Source organism: Scyliorhinus canicula, chromosome 1 (assembly GCF_902713615.1).
Source record: "Scyliorhinus canicula chromosome 1, sScyCan1.1, whole genome shotgun sequence".
NCBI lineage: Eukaryota > Metazoa > Chordata > Chondrichthyes > Carcharhiniformes > Scyliorhinidae > Scyliorhinus > Scyliorhinus canicula.
The window spans coordinates 92075639-92095059 of NC_052146.1; the positions used below are offsets into that span (position 1 = coordinate 92075639).

The 19421-nt window shown below is 51.1% G+C and overlaps 1 protein-coding gene across 8 annotated transcripts in view; it reads left to right on the forward strand.

The window, feature by feature from the left end:
• LOC119965089 (polycomb protein SCMH1-like) overlaps positions 1–19421 on the forward strand; it is a 331788-nt gene that overhangs the window by 68519 nt on the left and 243848 nt on the right. For 4 of the 8 annotated variants that reach the window (XM_038795407.1, XM_038795398.1, XM_038795427.1 and 1 more), the window contains 2 exons: positions 8255–8353; positions 8786–8863. Coding sequence is in view for 4 of the 8 variants with exons in the window: in XM_038795382.1 (XP_038651310.1) it covers positions 8786–8863 (78 nt within the window). In the remaining 4 variants the exon portion in view is untranslated. The remainder of the gene's footprint in view (positions 1–8254; positions 8354–8785; positions 8864–19421) is intronic. The other 4 variants (XM_038795382.1, XM_038795417.1, XM_038795392.1 and 1 more) reach the window with 1 other exon arrangement.

The following is a 19421-nucleotide window of genomic DNA, read 5'->3' on the forward strand; positions in this document are numbered from 1 at the left end:
GTAGAAAAAGTAAATTTTAAATATGGGAAAAGTTCAAGGAACATAGAGCCAAAGTATTTAAACTTGCTATTCAGGAAACAAATTAGTTTTCCATATTTACTGATTTATGGACCAGTAACTAAGTACGGTTTGGTTCATGCAAGCTATTAGACTCCTTCAACTTCAGTTTTTCACAAAAATGTAATCTTATTAGTTCTAAAATGAGCAATTTTTGTCTTTGTTGTTTGCATGGTGTCATCTTGGCTCCCAAGAGGAGCCTAGATGACACTCTAGTTTGGAGACTACAATGAGCTAATTGAAAAATTATTTTTGAGGGTATTTGCATAGTATGTAAGGCACATTAAGATTACACTTTCACTCTAAATGATTGCCCTGTATTTGGTTCCTTAATGTAAGCTTGGTTCAATATTGATATGCTGGCCCCCTAGAGTCTGCAGTATGTAGCAAAGGGGGAAAAAGTCTAACGTTCTGAATTCATTAATGAATGTTGCCAACAAACCGGCTCAGCCGTAATTATTTGGTCAATCGATTATTAATTTTTTCAGCCCTATTTTTTTCATTACAAAAGTATACATTTCAGGGAAGTATAACTCAGAATTAGGAGAGAACTTCCTTTTCATGCTTTAAGGACAGAGTAACATTGAGTGGCAAAATGTACAGTAAGCAAACTAATGGAATCTGTCATGGTCTGTGTTTTTGACCCCTGGTTTCAGACGCACCAACTACCTGCAAGTAAGTGCACAGAGGAGAAGGAGGCAAATTGGCGGAATGGTAGAGCATGGGATCTAGGGAGTTAAAGATGCGACTGCACATAGCTGGATGAAAAGAGAGGAGGGACAAGAAGCCAGAGAAAGAGGAATGAAGAATTTGGCCGAATGTGCATTGGAATGATGAAATTGCGAAGGCCAGACTATGAAGGGGTCTGAACACACGGATGAGAATTAAATTATAGGAATGAGAACCAATACGAGTAAGGAGGGACTATGGCTAATTTTGTGAGAAGGATTTGGTGTGAGAATGGATGCAGGCAGCAGAGCTTTGGGTAATTGGAGGTCAGCAGAGAGAGAATCAAAATGGATCTGGAGATGATGAAAGAAAAATGAAAAAGCATGGATGAAGGTTTTGCAACAGACGGGCTGAGGAAGGTAATCCTGCAAATAGATGAAGAGTAGGCCATCAGAGGCTATGGATCGAGTCCAGCTTGGAACTGAGCAGTTGTGAATAGTCGGATTTAGTCCACAATGGTGGCCAGGTGGTAAAATGGAGTAAGTGGCAAATGTTTGAAGTTTGTTATGGGATCCAAAGGCTTTGCAACTCAGATGGAGAGATAGAATTGAGGAGTATCTTAGACACATGGAATGTGATCATATTTCCCAATGATGTAGCAAAGATGCAATGAGGAAGAGGAGGGGACCAGGAATTGATCTGTGATTGTGGAGATGATGGTACAAGGATTAGAGGTACAGCCGTTGCTCAAGATGCTCTGACTTGAGATAGGCAAATTTGGAATCCAGCTACTGAGGTTGCAAAGCTACACAGTGGAGAATGGGATTTGTGGAGAATCATGTGGTCAACCACGTCAAACGCTGCAGAGAGGCAAATGTGGGATAGTGGGAGGGCCATTGTGTTGCTTGGGGAGAGGTTGCAACTTAATTAGAGATATTTAAACTGGGCACAGATTTGAGGAAACAGTACATTCACAAACTTGAGAGGAAAGGAAGGTTTGAGTTGGGGTATTTTTTTGCAATCCCAACGAGGGGTTGAAGGTCACATCTTTGAGGGAACTGATAATTTTGAAAGGAAGGGGTGGCTGCTGAGGAGAGGGAACTATTTTTGATGTTTGCTCCTATAAGTGCTGAGCAGGAGCATGTTCAGCAGTTTTGCGGGAAGTGAGTAGGAAGTGGGTCATACAGGAGATGAGCTTGAGAAAGGACGGAGTAAATAATGTCATTGCTATTTGTGGCATCATGCCAAGTCCATTTACCTACAAAACATTGTCGATTTCAACACTTCATTGACAGAAGACCTTTTAAGATGACTTTAAAGGTGTTATATAAAAAAAGGTTTGTGTCCTGACTTATAGTGCAGGCACTGACCCCATGGACAAATGATGTTTGAGCAAGAATAACAATAAAATGGGTTCAACATGTCTAATATTTACAGATTTTGATGATGGCAGTCATATTGACACTGAGTAAATGTGATTCACATTGAGTATTCAATCCATTTCTCAAATCAAAATGGAGGAGTTCTGACTCCAACCCCCCCTGCCCTCGCAACCCCACATCTCGTTGCAGCTGTCAGTTTTAAAAATGCAATCCTTTCGGCAGTGGACCTTCATCTCTGGGGTCTGGGCTACAATGCAGTCCACACTGATAAAGGTCTGTTGGCCATTGAGGTTCTGCATGAAATGAGTTGACAATCTCGACTCTAGACCCAACATTGCAAAATTGCCTCAAATTTAACAATAGAGGGAAATGGTGCTTGAGCAGGCATGAAGATTGTGGGTACGAAGAAATGACAACATCAAACTAGAACTATGGTGATACACAAATAGAGCAGAGTCAAGGGACCTAACTCTGCATCTAGATGTACTGTATGTAACCTGATTTGGGAGTCCCTGATGTGGATATGGGACAGAACTTTCAACTTAGCAGGGGTGTAGTATTGACCCTAGCGGAGGAGCTGTTCCTTACGTGGACTGATATTCCCCTTTTAAGTGAAAGGAAATTGTTGAATGCTTGCTCTGGGATATGAAATGGAAAATGCCATGGTTCCCAGCATTAACACCCCTTACTTTGATAAGTGAAATGCTATTTCTGTCCACAACTTTATCCATATTTATTATTCCTAAAGTAAAAATAGAAACTGTTGGAAATACTCAGACCTGGCAGCATCAGCGGGGAGAGAAAGGGAGTTAATGTTTTAAGTCAGAACTTGGTCAGAACTGGAAAATATTAATAATGTAACAAGTTTATTCTTAACTTGTAATTAACAACCAACTTTTCTCCTCACTCACTTGAATGGCAGAACAAAGGTTGGATTCCAGATTCAATTTTTACGATCCCAGTTGATGTTATAACTGGATGGAAAGAGTCCAGAATGGAACCCTGGTTCAAAAGACCATAAATTTTAATTTTCTTGTGGGAAACATTAAGAAATAGTGGCTGCTAATTAGTTTCAACAGCGAGATTTTTTAAATTAAACTTGGAAAAAAAGGATTATAATAAAATACACCCTCACTTGCCCCACCCCCTTAGCTTCAAATTGTTCACAATTGTTTTAACTATCGATTCCCAGACTCTATTAAGATAGCATCAAACCTTGGATTTACCTCAGAAGTTTGTTTTCCCACTTTAATTCTGGTTACTGCAATTGTCTCTTCAACTCAGAATACTTTGTTTACTTTTCCCTTCAGTTCGCCTGTACTTTGGTCTCTGTTCTCTTAACCACAGTCTACTTAAGACATTTTCTCTGCTCCAGTTCCCTGGTTCTCTGGAATACATCTGGTTCTTTGGGAAGTTTGCCTCTACAGTTCCCTTGTCTGTCCGGTCTTTCCTCACCTGGCAGATTTGAGAGATGTTCACTCCCTGATATGCTATCTTCAACTGCAATATATCCAGCTAAAACTAAATTCAAAAAAATCTTTGTACCTTAAAAGGCCCCTAGTTGTTAAGCTACAATCATGCTTCTGCATTTCAATTACTCTTCATGCCGTAACCCTCTCTAAGCACACTAGAGCACAGTTGAAACCAACTCCCATACATACAAATACCTTTGTCGAGCATGCATCTGATTATATGTTTTATCAGGCACAGAAACATTAATTAAACTCACTTAAAACAATACCTTGGGCGGGATTCTCCGACCCCTCGCCGGGTCAGAGAATCGCCCAGGGCCGGCATCATCCCGCCCCCGCCATATCCCGAATTCTTCGTCACCCGAGATTCGGCGGGGGCGGGAATCGATTCTTCGGCCCACGATGGGCCGCAGTCCCGCTGCTGATAAGCCTCTCCCGCCGGCGTGGATTAGACCACCTACCTTACCGGCGGGATTGGCGGTGCGGGCGGGCGCCGGGGGGGGGGGGGGCGTGGGGCGATCTGACCTCTGGGGGGGCACGGGGCAATCTGACCCCGGGGGGTGCCCCCACGGTGGCCTGGCCCGCGATCGGGGCCCACCGATCGGTGGGCGGGTCTGTGCTGTGGGAGCACTTTTTCTTCCGCCTTCGCCATGGTCTTCACCATGGCGGAGGCGGAAGAGACCCCCTCCCCTGCGCATGCGCCGGGATGACGTCAGCGGCTGCTGACGCTCCGCGCATGCGCGGACTTACGCCAGCCGGCGAAGTCCTTTCGGCCCCGGCTGGCGTGGCGCCAAAGGATGTTCACACCAGCCGGCAGAGTGGGAACCACTCCGGCACGGGCCTAGCCCCTCAATGTGAGGGCTTGGCCCCTAAAGGTGCGGTCCGATGCCGGAGTGGTTCACGCCACTCCAACACGCCGGGACCCCCCGCTCCGCTGGGTAGGGGAGAATCCCGGCCCTTGTTTCTAACATTTACCAATACAAATTTAAATCACTTAAAACTACCTTTGTTTTCCTAATGCAATATATTTAACCTTGTCTATGGAGGGCTGGATGTGGCAGAAAAGGCAGTGTAATTGGGAGGTTTTTCTCGGCAGGCTAAAAGATGGGTCATAGAGCTATGTCAGAGTGACTGTGTTAACATTCACGTTCTTGCTCCAGAACAAGGCACAGTTTCTCACTTTAAATTAAAGTGAGGCGGGAAGGGGCTGTTTAGCACACTGGGCTAAATCGTTGGCTTTGAAGGCAGATCAAGGCAGGCCAGCAGCACGGTTCGATTCCCGTAACAGCCTCCCCGAACAGGTGCCAGAATGTAGCGACTAGGGGCTTTTCACAGTAACTTCATTGAAGCCTACTCGTGACAATAAGCGATTTTCATTTCAAGGGAAAGTTAATTGTGTGCATGTGGTATAAGTAAAGAATGAACTATTAAGAACCTGCTTTTTGGGAAATAATTCTTCAGTTTTACAGTACTACACAATCTCCGTATCAGAACATGAGTTTTAAATGAATGCAAGCCGTTTTCTTTGTACTGGCAATAACCTCCATCAGGATTAAATTAATTGTTCTGAAGGACTTGATAGAACAGTACTTTCCCCTTTTCAATTTTTCAGGCATTCAACTGTTTTAAACTGTGATTAAAGTCATTGTTAATCTAATTTGAACACATTACAAATGGAGTTCAGCTTTTTTTGAGCAGTTTAATACATATTGCTAACAATATTCCTGTCAAAGTATTCATGTAATGCCAGCTGATCTGTGTTATTATGACACAGTTGGCATTTAATGAAGCAATTTATAATGGGCATTGGAGAATTATCCAAATGAGATGTGCACTTGGCCAGTTGTTAGACACCACTCAGGGACTGTTGATTCTGGTCAACCGGTTTCTGGATAACTGACGATCAATCCTGTGTGGTAATTTTCCCCAAACTTCAACATATCTTATTCCCTAGGAAGAGGAGTTAATCATTCAGTCTCTTGGGCCTGTCCCTCTGCAATTCAAGTAGATTGTGGTTTATCTGTGCTTCAACTGTATTTTACCAACTTTCCTTTATGTCTCTTGATATCCTTGTCAAACAAATGTCTTGAAGGCTCCAGCACCCACAGCTATTTGTTTATGGGGAGGGGAAAATTCATTCTACAAATGTAACCATTGTCAAGCACCAGAAAACACACCATGATTTTTGGATTTAAATAGTTGTTTGGTAGTACAGGGCTTGAGTATCGCTGATAAAAGAGACACGTTGTCAAAACTTTTGTCTTGCACTCATCAGGACAGATTTACAAAATAAACCAACACTAAAGGGGTCAACAATTTGTACTGCATGAAAAGAGAGTGCTGATTGTTTGGCAAGTGGACTCTGATTGGTAGACACCTTGTTATGGGGAATGCAGCAGAGAACTGTTAACTGCCAAACTTTTGTTTCAAATTCTTCTTAAAAAAGTTTCCAATTAAGGGGCAATTTACCGTGGCCAATCCACCTACCCTGCACATTTTGGGGTTTTGGGGGTGAGACCCATGCAGACATGTGGAGAATGTGCAAAGTCCACACGTACAGAGACCAATTAAAACAATTCCTTGGGCGGGATTCTCCGACCCCTCGCCGGGTCAGAGAATCGCCCGGGGCCGGCATCATCCTGCCCCCGCCATATCCTGAATTCTCCGCCACCCGAGATTCGGCGGGGACGGGAATCGATTCTTCGGCCCGCGATGGCCCGTAGTTCCGCCGATTGAACCCGGTCTCGGAACCATGAGGCAACAATGCTCGCCACTGTGCCACCCGCTTCTGTTTCAAAACATTGCCATGGGAAGTGAACCAGGGAATGGCTGTCCCCAAAACTTTTGTCTTGTTGAGAAAGATACATTGCATGGATATGCTCCTTCTGTCTGCAAAGGACAGGGCGAGCTGAGTGACTATGTAGTCCAGGCACGTATGCATGCTAGAAGCCAATCCATGTCAACTTGCCTGGTTTGAGTTTGAAACAAAAGCTTTGGAGTTAATTGTTCTCTGCTGTCTTCTCCATGGTATGCCTCTACCAATCTGAGTCCACTTGCCAACCAATCAGCACTCTCTTCTCATGCAGTATAAATCACTATTCCCTTAACTGTTGGTTTATCTTGCATAACTACTGCTGAGTGCAAGATGAAACGCTTTAGCATGTCTCCTTTTTTCAACAATACTTAATTTTTGGATTTGTTTAAAATTGAGGTAATTAATCTAATGTTCCTTCCACAGTAAATAGATAGAAAGCATTTGGCCTCCCAATTTGTGCAGAGTTTTCAGCCAGTGTAGCAGTGGGAGGGTGAGAATCGTCCCATGACAAGACCGAAGTAAAGAACTTCTTTCCATCAGCAATTTTCCGCATTTCTAAAGGCTGTCTTGTGGTGCAATAATACTATTAATCTTTATTAGTGTCACAAGTAAGCTTACATTAATACTGCAATTAAGTTACTGTGAAAATCCCCTAGTCGCTACACTCTGGCACCTGTTCAGATACACTAAGGGAGAATTCAGAATGTCCATGTGTGGTTGTGATTGAAGGGTGAGGTGAGGTTTGCAGTCATGGCATCGTCATCTAGACTTGGATCATAGAGCATAGCTCCTTGGGTAAGATACTGGAGTGTTGCCAGTAACAATGAACCAATAGTCCAGGAGATATTAATGCCGTCAACAGAGAAAGGGAGAAAATAAGCCTCAGCGTTTCAGAACGTGTGCTTTTCAGTTTAGGCACAGCCATTAGTAAAGGTGAAAGAACATCAGGATAATGCATAATGGTCTTTGATAGGTCTGTTCACCTAGGTCCATCTCAATATTCTCGAGAAAATAATAATGGATTTGAGTTAAGGTTCTTTTGATGTTGGTGTATAGATCTTGCTTGAAGAAGTACATATGATCCAACATCCATATACAGCAATATAGATTTACAGTTCATCTTGATTCCTCAGCACACTGCTGCTGTGCCGTCACAAGCTGTTCATAAAATCATTAACGATTGCCTTTTGCAATCTGTTCTTATTAGCAATGCTTATTGTTAATTGCAACCAGCATCTGAAAAGTGTTTATGCTCGGGCAAGTTAATTGGATACAGCGAGGCAAGTTATCAGTCTTCTGCATGTAAAATCATTTCTTTCTAAGTGAAACTGGCTGGCTTTATGGTAGGCTTATGCGTTTGTCTTTACATGCTCCTAACTTTCTCCTTTCTGTTCAATTCCTCATAAACCACACCGTCCCTGAGAGGGTGAGATGGAGCAGGTTGGGAAGGCGACATTTGTCAGGCAATCTGCTGTATGCGAAGATTTCCATTTCTTGAGGGGGAAACAAATCCTGTAAAACTTGGGAAATGACTAGTCCTGGTTTGAATTGGTCTTGTGCACCTTAAAATGGAATCCCAGTTTGGGCCAGTGCCAACCATTTCCAAGTTTAGTGTTTTTTTCCCCTTCTGGGATCTCGTGCTCTCAACCTGTTTTCCTTCCTTTCTTCTTTGTCCTTCAGAAGCCCCTTGAGTACTCTTGAATCAGTTCCCTGAGGAAGACCCTGATTTGAATGCCAGTCAAGTCTCAGATTTGAACCTGAGTCTCCACTTTGAGAGCTCAGTGTCCGAATATAATAGATACCGCCCAACTCTTAAGAGAATCCTTCATTGAAATGTTTTATGCTATTGTTTTCTGCAGTGTTTGATGTCCCATCAAAGTCTGAAATATGAGCACATCTGTCAACAGGAGTGTTAACACAATCCCATCTACTGTTTGAGACAGTCTCTTGAATTTAAGGTATAAAGGCAATCATTCTTTTTAATTTGTATATATTACAGACAAACACAGTGGGATAGCTATGTAGTACAGTGTGACATGAATTAGGAAAGCAGTCAAATATACTGTTTTCTTATTTACTACTTCAATTTTGATGTTTAAGAATTTAAATATGTTCCTGAGGAATAAATTCCATTTATTCTTCAAGACAATGACCAGATTGCTACCAATGCTACTGTCCACCCATTACAACTTTCTGGAATGGAATTGAATGCTTTTCATTAAATGCATTATTTATTAAAATGTGCACTCCAACCATTTACTGCGTGAGGCCCATCCCCATCAATGAGAAAGATGGATATATGGAAGGTGCCACATTTCTACACAAATTGCACCCAAGACCGATTATCCTGAGAATGGTAAGCCAATCTGTATTTTTTTTCTTTGTTCTAGTTATAGATTGGAAAGATGGAAGAAAACAAAAGTATGCTCGCAGTGGTCGCCCATCGAATACTCCATCGCCATATCAAGGTAAGTACTTGGGCTTGTGTGAAATATGTTATCTCAAATATGCAAGAAGCTTGTTCTGTTTCTGTTTAGAATGCCATCAGTTGGGTTGACCTGGATAAGGTCCTTTAGTGGCATTTGTTTCTGGAAGAATCAAAAGCGTTCTGCTTGGACAAACAGGGCTGGCATCCCACTTTGGACGGTGCTGAATTGCCCTGTAAGCCTTGCATTGAACTTTCTAGCAGCAGAAGACTTTATTAGTCAGGATTTGTTTCCTCTTGTGCGAGTGTTAGAACCAATTCTAACAATCGTGTGTGTGCTTGTTTTCCTGCCCTTGCTGAGTTTCTGAATTTCAAACAACTTAAACACAAGGATTCTCCATTCCATTTAACACTCATGAGATATTTATTATTCTAATGGAGAAAATAGCTTAAGTGCAATATTAAAGAGGAGCATTGCATAGGGTGACATATTGGTGATGTTGTGGCCTCCATAATTTCCAGCTGATTTTGAACCATTGAAGAGTAAAGACCATTTAAATTGGGGGCTTTTTATATCAAGATATTCATTGGTAGCTCCTATTAATTGAAATATAATTGATGTGCATATAGAGTCATAGAGTTTTACAGCACAGAAATAAACCCTTTGGCACATCATGTCCATGCCGGCCATCAAGCACCCATCTACTCTAATCCCATTTTCCAGCACCCTGGCGTTTCAAATTCTCATATAAAAGCTGCTTAAATGCCTCGACCACCCTTTCAGGCAATGAGTTCCAGATTCCAATCACCATCTGGGTGAAAAGGCTTTTCCTTGTGCCCCTTACCTAAAATCTGTTCCCCCTGGTTATTAACCCCTCAACAAAGGGGAAAAGTTCCTTCCTATCCACCCTATCTATGCCCCTCATAATCTTCTGCAACTCAAAATGATTCTCCCTCGGCCTTCTCTGCTCCAAGGAAAACAACACCAGCCTATTCTGTCTCTCTTGATAGCTGAAACACTCCAGCCCAGGCAACACTCTGGTGAATCTCCTCTGTACTTTTTCTGGTGCAATCACGTCCTTCCTATAGCGTGGAGGCCAGAACTGCATACAGTCCACCAGCTGTGGCCTAGCCAGCGTTTTATATAGCTCCAACATAACCTCCCTATTCTTATGTTCTATGCCTCGGCTAATAAAGACAAGTGACCCATATGCCTTCTTAACCACTTTATCTATATGTCCTGCTGTCTTCAGGAATCTATAGACAGGCACACCAAGGTCCCTCTGATTCTCTGTACTTCCTTGGGTCCTACCATTCATTGTATATTCCCTTGCCTTGTTAGTCTTCCGGAAATGCATCACCTCACACATTTTCGGGGTTAAGTTCCATTTGCCCGTTCTACCCATCTAACTAGCCCATCTATATCGTCCTGTAATCGAAGACTTTCATCCTTACTATCTACCACACAAGCAATTTTTGTGTCATCTGCAAATTTACTGATCACACCTCCTGCATTCACATCCAGATCATGAAAAGAGCAAGGGACCCAGTACAAATCGCTGTGGAACACCACTGGACACAGGGTCCCAGTCACAAAAACAACCTTCGTCAATCACCCTCTCCCTCTTGCCGCAAAGCCAATTTTGGACCCAAATCACCTTCTCGATCAGTCTCCCATGCAAGATCATGTCAAAAGCCTTAGTGAAGTCCATGTAACTATCAACTGCACTACCCTCATCTACACAACTCGTCACCTCCCTGAAAAATTCAGTCAAAATTGATCTCCATTTGACAAAGTCAAGCTGACTATCCTTGATTAATCCCTGCCTCCCCAAGTGGAGATTAATTCTGTCCCTCTGAATTTTTTCCAGTAGTTTCCCTAACACTGAAGTTAGACTCAGTGGCTTGTAATTTCTTGGTTTACCCCTACCACCCATTTTGAATAATGGTACCACATGAGCTGAGCTCCATCCAGCTGGCACCTCTCATGGGACCAGAGAAGATCTGACGATTGTCAGAGCCTCTGCAATCTCTCCTTCCTGCCTCCCACAGCAGCCTTGGATGCACCTCATCCAGGCCTGGGAATTTATCCAGTTTTAAGCCTGCTAAAACCACTAATGTCTCTTCCCTCTCAATGCTATTTTTTTCAAGTACTTCACAGTTCCTTCCCTGATTTCTGTATCTACATCATCCTTCTCCATAGTGAACACAGATGTAAAATGCTCATTTAAAATCTCACCTCTGTCTTCCGGCTCCACATACAAATTGCCACGTTGGCCCCTAATGGGCCTTACTCTTTCCCTGGTCATCCACATGCCCTTAACATATCTATACTTCAAGGATTTTCCTTTATTTTACCCATCAGTGTTTTTTCATGCCCCCTCTTTGCTGGTCTAATTTACTTTCTAAGTAAACCCCTGCACTTTCTACATTCCTCCAGGGCTTCTGTTTTGAGCCTCCGTATTTGCCATAAACTTCCCTTTTTGTTTGTTATCCAACCCTGGATATCCCTTTACATCCAGGTTTCTCTGGACTTGTTACTCCCACCCATCACCTTTACGGAAATATGTTGGTCCTGCACTCTCTTTTTGAATGAACCCCACTGTTCTAATGTAGATTTTTGTACAAGTAGTTGCTCCCAGTTGACTTTGGCCATGTCCTGACTTATCCAATTAGAATTGCTCTCCCCCACACACAAACACACATCACCACCATTAATTCAGAGCCTTTATTTCCAGTCCATCTTTGGCTCTTTCCATAACTACCTTAAAACCTATTGAGTTATGGTCACTGTCATTAAAATGCTCCCCCACTAAAACTTCTACCACTTGTCCGGCACCATTCCCTCTCTTGTCAGACTTTATACATATTAGCATAAAAAGCTCTCCTGCGTGCGTTTTAAGAATTCCTCCGCCTTTAAGCTTTTCACACTTTGACTATCCCAGTAAATATTTGGGAGGTTGAAATACCCTGCTATTATTTCGGAGGTTGAAATCCCCTATTATTTACCTATTATTTTTACATTTCTCTGAGATTTGCCAAGATATCTGTCCTTCTATCTATTACTGACTGTTTGGGGGTCTATAGTACACTTCCAGCAAATGATTGCCCCCTTTTTGTTTGTAAGCTCTACCCACATGGCCGAAGTTGAGGAACCTTCTTCGATATCATCCCTTTTTACTGCAGTAATTGACTCCTGAACATAGGACCACAAGAACTCGGAGCAGGATAGATCCCCCATCATTCGAATTCCTGCCCTCTGCCAACTCCGGAACCTGCCATCTAGCCTACCCGGTACAAACCTGTGGTTGTTATAAATCGGGGCCAAATCAATGCTTCCACTCTCTCATATCTCCTCCACTGCCCCCAGATCCTCAGAGCCGCCACTACCACCGGACTTGTGGAGTATCAGGTAGGTGAGAACATCAGAGGTGCCGTTACTAGTGCTCCCAGACTGGTGTCTTTATGTGCCGCCGCCTCCATCCGCTCCCATGCCGACCCCTCCCCCACTACCCACTTCTTAATCATGGCTATATTAACCGCCCAGCAGTAATTGCAGAAGTTCGGCAGCGCCAACCCACCCTCCTCCCGACTGCGCTCCAGCAACACTTTCTTCACTCGTGGGGTTTTACCCGCCCCCACACAGCCCAAAATAATCTTGTTCACCCGCTTGAAAAAGGCTTTGGGGATAAAGATGGGGAAGCACTGAAAGACAAACAGAAATCTGGGGAGGACCGTCATTTTCACGGTCTGTACCCTCCCCACCATGATAGCGGAGTATGCCCATCACTTAAATACCAACCGGGATAGGTTTAACTTGTGTAGTACCTCCCATTTCTGGGCCACCTGGATTCTCAGATATCGAACGCTCTTCCCTACCATTCTAAGCGGCAGTTCTCAATCTCTTCTGCCCTCTTGTCTGGATCGCAAACATCTCGCTTTTCCCCCTGCCCACAGACCGCCTCGTCCGCTTGCAACCCCACATCCAGTCTCCACAGCGGGCGCTGCCCTCTCTCCACACTAACCCATAGATCCACCCAGTGCGGAGCATGATCCGACACTGCAATTGCCGAGTACTCAGTATCCACCACCTTCGGTATTAGCGCCCTGCTCAGAACTAAAATGTTGATACATGTGAAAAAAAGGAAAACGCCTTCATCGTCGGCCGTGCAAACCTCCATGGGTCTACTCCTCCCATTTGTTCCATAAAACCCTTCAATTCCTTTGCCGCAGTCAGCCTCCTCCCTAACCTGGATTTTGACCGGTCCAATTCTGGGTCAATGACTGTGTTGAAGTCCCCTCCATGATCAGGTTATGTGACTCTAAGTTTGGGATCTTACCTAACACCCGCCTCATAAATTCCACGTTATCCCAATTTGGAGCATATATGTTCACAAGTACCACTCGCACCCCCTCCAGCTTCCGAATCGCCATTATGTATCTACCCCCCTTGTCTGACACGATTCTCCCTGCCTCGAATGCCACTCGTTTGCTGATCAAGATTGTTACGCCCTGGTCTTTGATCCTCAATCCTCAATCCGTCCTCAATCTCGTCTGCTCTGTAACCTTTTGCTGTGTCTCTTGTAGCATTGCCACATCCACCTTCAGTTCCCTCAAATGCGCAAACACGTGAGCCCAACTTGACCGGCCCATTCAGTCCTCTCACGTTCCATGTGATAGCGATCTTGATCAGCAAACGAGTGGCATTTGAGACAGGGAGAATTGTGGCAGACGTTTTCAGAGATATTGACCCCACTGTTGGTGAGGACATTTAACGAAGCAAGAGAGAAGGGAGTCTCCACTCAGGGTGTCGCTGTTCCTGACCTCCCATTTGTCCCTCGTAACAGTTCCTCCCCTGTCAGCAAAGCAGCTCCCTCCCCCCCCCCCCCCCCCCAAAAAAAACTCAATCCCCCAAGTCAAGCTCCAGCTTAATACATGTCCACCCCCCCCACTGCGCTTCCGAGAGTCTGCTGACCAATGCTGACTCGATAGCTCCCGCCCCTGGCACCAAGCAGTCTGTCTCCCTATTGTACTCTCCTCTCTCACCGCCCCACATGAATAAACATTTTAAAAGCATCACATTCCCCAGTAAACAAACAACAGTGAAGAAACAATCCCTTTAGAAAAATAGTCACCCAAAAAAAGCAGAACTAAATTCAAAGCCCACCATCCCCCCCCCCCCCCCCCCCCCCCCCACCTCTAACAAGGTCCCTGCAAGACAGATCAACCTTTAACTATCCACACAGCCCATTATTTCACATAGAGCTACTTAAAGTTTTACAATCCAGCACCACAAATAGCTGCCACAGTACTTCTCCAAGGCTTAAGTGTCTTTTAATTCGCCTCCAGCTTCACTTCTTTAATAAAGATCCATATTTCGTCTGGCGTTTCAAAGTAGAAGTCCCGTTCCTCAGGCGGGCAGTGTACAGCATTCCAAACTTCACCCCCTTCTTAAAGAGGGTCGTTTTTGCCCGATTGAACCCAGCGTGCCTCTTGGCCAAATCCGCTCCTAGGTCCTGATAAATGTGCAGTTCTCCCACTTGCTGCTCCGTTCTTTCTTGGCCCACCACAAAACGTGTTCGTGGTCCATGAAATGGCGAAAACGTACCACCATGGCCCTCGGCGGCTTGTTCGTTCTGGGCTTCCTCACGAGGGCTCTGTGCGTTCTGTCCAATTCCAACGGCTGAGGGAACGCCCCAGCCCCCATCAACTTCTCCAACATGTCCGTCACATAGGCCCTCGCATCCGATCCCTCACTGCCTTCAGGGAGGCCAACAATTCTGAGATTCTGCTCCTGGACCTATTTCTCCGGCTTCTCGACATTCTTTTCTGCAGTTGTTCATCACCCCCACCTTGCGTTCAGCACGTTAATATATCCTCATGCTCGAACAAACTTTTGTTCCACCTCTGTATCGCTCTCACCGTGGGTTTTCTGACCAATTGATGAATCAAATCCTTAATCGGTCCAGCGTGTCCCTCATCCCAAAAACATTACACTGCTCCATCTGACCACTGTGCCGTTCCCTGCAGCCCTTGCCGCCAAATCTGTTCTGTTTACCAGCTCTGCTTGCGTCTCCCTTATCGGACATCTGCTTTCTCTCACATAACACGGCCACTTCTGGTCCCCGTTCTCCCCGCTGGGTCTCCGTTCTCCCCGCTGGGTCTCCCGTCTCTCCGCTGGGTCTCCCGTCTCCCCGCTGGGTCTCCCCTCTGGGTCTCCCGTTCTCCCCTCTGGGTCTCCCGTTCTCCCCCGCTGGGTCTCCGTCTCCCCCTCTGGGTCTCCCCGCTGGGTCTCCGGTCTCCCCCGCTGGGTCTCCGTCTCCCCCAGCTGGGTCTCCGTCTCCCCCGCTGGGTCTCCGTCTCCCCGCTGGGTCTCCCGTCTCCCCCCTGGGTCTCCCGTCTCCCCCGCTGGGTCTCCGTCTCCCGCTGGGTCTCCGTCCCCCGCTGGGTCTCCCGTCTCCCCCGCTGGGTCTCCCGTCTCCCGCTGGGTCTCCCGTCCCCCGCTGGGTCTCCCGTTCTCCCCCTCTGGGTCCCGTCTCCCGCTGGGTCTCCCGTTCTCCCCTCTGGGTCTCCCCCGCTGGGGTCTCCCGTCTCCCCGCTGGGTCTCCCGTCTCCCCCGCTGGGTCTCCCGTCTCCCCCGCTGGGTCTCCCCGTCTCCCCCGCTGGGTCATCCCGTCTCCCCCGCTGGGTCTCCCGTCTCCCCCGCTGGGTCTCCCGTCTCCCCCGCTGGGTCTCCGTTCTCCCCCGCTGGGTCTCCCGTCTCCCCCCCCCCGCTGGGTCTCCGTTCTCCCCCTCTGGGTCTCCCCCGCTGGGTCTCCCGTTCTCCCCCGCCGGGGTCTCCCGTCTCCCCCGCTGGGTCTCCGGTCTCCCCCGCTGGGTCTCCGGTCTCCCCCGCTGGGTCTCCGGTCTCCCCCGCTGGGTCTCCCGTCTGCCCGCTGGGTCTCCGTTCTCACCCAGCTGGGTCCTCCCGTCTCCACGCTGGGTCTTCCCGTCTCCCCCGCCTGGGTCTCCCGTCTCCCCCCGCTGGGTCTCCCGTCTCCCAAGCTGGGTCTCCCGTCTCCCCCGCTGGGTCTCCAGTCTCCCCCGCTGGGTCTCCCGTCTCCCCCGCTGGGTCTCCCGTCTCCCCCTCTGGGTCTCCCCGTCTCCCCCGCTGGGTCTCCCGTCTCCCCGTGGGTCTCCCGTCTCCCCCGCTGGGTCTCCGTCTCCCCCGCTGGGTCTCCGTCTCCCCGCGGGTCTCCCGTCTCCCCCGCTGGGTCTCCCGTCTCCCCGCTGGGTCTCCGACCCCGCTGGGTCCCGTGTCCCCCGCTGGGTCTCCCGGTCCCCCGGGGTCTCACCGTCTCCCCGCCGGGTCTCCGTTCTCCCCCGCTGGGTCTCCCCCTATGGGTCTCCCGTTATCCCCCTCTGGGTCTCCCGTTCTCCCGCTGGGTCTCCGTCTCCCCTCTGGGTCTCCCCGCGGGTCTCGGTCTCCCCCGCTGGGTCTACGGTCTCCCCGCGGGTCTCCGTCTCCCGCGGGTCTCCCGTCTCCCCCGCTGGGTCTCCCGTTCCCCAGCTGGGTCTCCCGTCTCCCCGCTGGGTCTCCCGTCTCCCCGCTGGGTCTCCGTCTCCCCCGCTGGGTCTCCGTCTCCCCGCTGGGTATCCCGTCTCCCGCTGGGTCTCCGGTCTCCCAGCTGGGTCTCCGTTCTCCCCGCTGGGTCTCCGTACTCCCCCTCTGGGTCTCGTACCCCGCTGGGTCTCTCTCCCCGCTGGGTCTCCGGTCTCCCGCTGGGTCTCCGGTCTCCCCCGCTGGGTCTCCCGTCTCCCGCTGGGTCTCCGTCTCCCCGCTGGGTATCTCCGTCTCCCCCGCTGGGTCTCCGTCTTCCCGCTGGGTCTCCCGTCTCCCCCGCTGGGTCTCGTCCCCGCGGGGTCTCCCGTCTCCCCCGCTGGGTCTCCCGTCCCCCGCTGGGTCTACGTCTCCCTCTGGGTCTCCCAGGCTGGGTCTCCCGTCTCCCCGGGGTCTCCCGTCTCCCCGCTGGGTCTCCGTCTCCCCCGCTGGGTCTCCCGTCTCCCCGCTGGGGTCCCGTCTCCCCCGCGGGTCTCCCGTCTCCCCCGATGGGGTCTCCCGTTCTCCCCCTGGGTCTCCGTCTTCCCCGCTGGGTCTCCCGTTCTCCCCTCTGGGTCTCCCTCGCTGGGTCTCCCGTCTCCCCCGCTGGGTCTCCCGTCTCCCCCGCTGGGTCTCCCGTCTCCCCGCTGGGTCTCGTTCTCCCCGCTGGGTCTCCGTCTCCGCCCCCCGCTGGGTATCCGTTCTCCACCTTGGGTTCCCCCGCTGGGTCTCGTCTCCCCCGCTGGGTCTCCGTCTCCCCGCGGGTCTCCGGTCTCCCCGCTGGGTCTCCGGTCTCCCGCTGGGTTACGGTCTCCCGCTGGGTCTCCCGTCTGCCCGCGGGTCTCCGTTCTCCCCCGCTGGGTCTCCCGTCTCCCCGCGGGTCTCCGTCTCCCCGCGGGTCTCCCGTCTCCGCTGGGTCTCCCGTCTCCCCGCTGGGTCTCAGTCTCTCCGCTGGGTCTCCGGTCTCCCCGCTGGGTCTCCCGTCTCCCCCGCTGGGTCTCCCGTCTCCCCCGTGGGTCTCCGTTCTCCCCGCTGGGTCTCCCGTCTCCCCTGGGTCTCCCGTCTCCCCCGCTGGGTCTCCCGTCTCCCGATGGGTCTCCCGTCTCCCCCGCTGGGTCTCCCGCTCCCCGCTGGGTCTCCGTCTCCCCGGGGTCTCCCGTCTCCCGCTGGGTCTCCGTCTCCCCCGCTGGGTCTCCCGTCTCCCCGCTGGGTCTCCGTCTCCCCGCGGGTCTACCCCTCGGGTCTCCGTCTCCCCGCTGGGTCTCCGGTCTCCCCCTCTGGGTCTTCCCGTTCTCCCCGTGGGTCTCCCGTTCTCCCCGCTGGGTCTCCGTCTCTCCCGCTGGGTCCCGTCTCCCCCGCTGGGTCTCCCCTCTGGGTCTCTCCGTTCTCCCTCTGGGTCTCACGTTCCCCCGGGGTTCCCGTCTCCCCTCTGGGTCTCCCCCGCTGGGTCTCCGGTCTCCCCGCTGGGTCTCCGTCTCCCCAGCTGGGTCTCCCGTCTCCCCGCTGGGTCTCCGGTCTCCCCCGCTGGGTCTCCCGTCTCCCCCGCGGGTCTCCCGTCTCCGCTGGGTCTCCCGCTCCCCGCTGGGTTCCCGTCTCCCAGCTGGGTCTCCCGTCTCCCGCTGGGTTCCGTCTCCCCCGGGGTCTCCCGTCTCCCCGCTGGGTCTCCCGTCTCCCCCGCTGGGTCCCGTCTCCCCCGCTGGGTCTCCACGCTCCCCCGTGGATCTCCAGTCTCCCCGCGGGGTCTCCCGTCTCCCCCGCTGGGTCTCCGTCTCCCGCTGGGGTCTCGTTCTCCCCCTCTGTGTCTCCCAGGCTGGGTCTCCGTCTCCCCACGCTGGGTCTACGTCTCCCCGCTGGGTCTCCGTCTCCCCGCTGGGTCTCCGTCTCCCCGCTGGGTCTCCCGTTCCCCCGCTGGGTCTACAGTCTCCCAGCTGGGTCTCCCGTTCTCCCCTGGGTCTCCGTCTCCCCCGCTGGGTCTCCCGTTCTCCCCTCTGGGTTCCCACGCGGGTCTCCCGTCTGCCCCGCTGGGTCTCCCGTCTCCGCTGGGTCTCCGTCTCCCCCGCGGTCTCCGTCTCCCCGCTGGGTCTCCCGTATCCCCCGTGGGTCTCCCGTCCCCCGCTGGGTCTCCCGTCTCCCCGCTGGGTCTAGTTCTCACCGCTGGGTCCCCGTCTCCCCGCCCCCCGCTGGGTCTCCGTTTCCCCTCTGGGTCTCCCCGCTGGGTCTCCGTTCTCCCCCGCTGGGTCTCCGTCTCCCCGCTGGGTCTCCGGTCTCCCCGCTGGGTCTCGGTCTCCCGCTGGGTCTCCGGTCTCCCCCGCTGGGCTCCGTCTGCCCCGCTGGGTCTCCGTTCTCCCCCGCGGGCTCCAGTCTCCCCGCTGGGTCTCCCGTCTCCCCGCTGGGTCTACAGTCTCCCCCGCTGGGTCTCCCGTCTCCCCGCTGGGTCTCCGTCTCCCCCGCTGGGTCTACGGCTCCCCCGCGGGTCTCCGTCTCCCCGCTGGGTCTCCGTCTCCCCGCTGGGTCTCCCGTATCCCCGCTGGGTCTCCGTCTCCCCGCTGGGCTCCCGTCTCCCCCGCTGGGTCTCCCGTCTCCCCGCTGGGTCTCCCGTCTCCCCCGCTGGGTCTCCCGTCTCCCCCGCTGGGTCTCCCGTCTCCCCCGCTGGGTCTCCCGTCTCCCCCGCTGGGTCTCCCGTCTCCCCCGCTGGGTCTCCCGTGTCCCCCGCTGGGTCTCCCGTGTCCCCCGCTGGGTCTCCCGTCTCCCCCGCCGGGTCTCCGTTCTCCCCCGCTGGGTCTCCCCTCTGGGTCTCCCGTTCTCCCCCTCTGGGTCTCCCGTTCTCCCCCGCTGGGTCTCCCGTCTCCCCCTCTGGGTCTCCCCCGCTGGGTCTCCGGTCTCCCCCGCTGGGTCTCCGGTCTCCCCCGCTGGGTCTCCCGTCTCCCCCGCTGGGTCTCCGTCTCCCCCGCTGGGTCTCCCGTCTCCCCCGCTGGGTCTCCCGTCTCCCCCGCTGGGTCTCCCGTCTCCCCCGCTGGGTCTC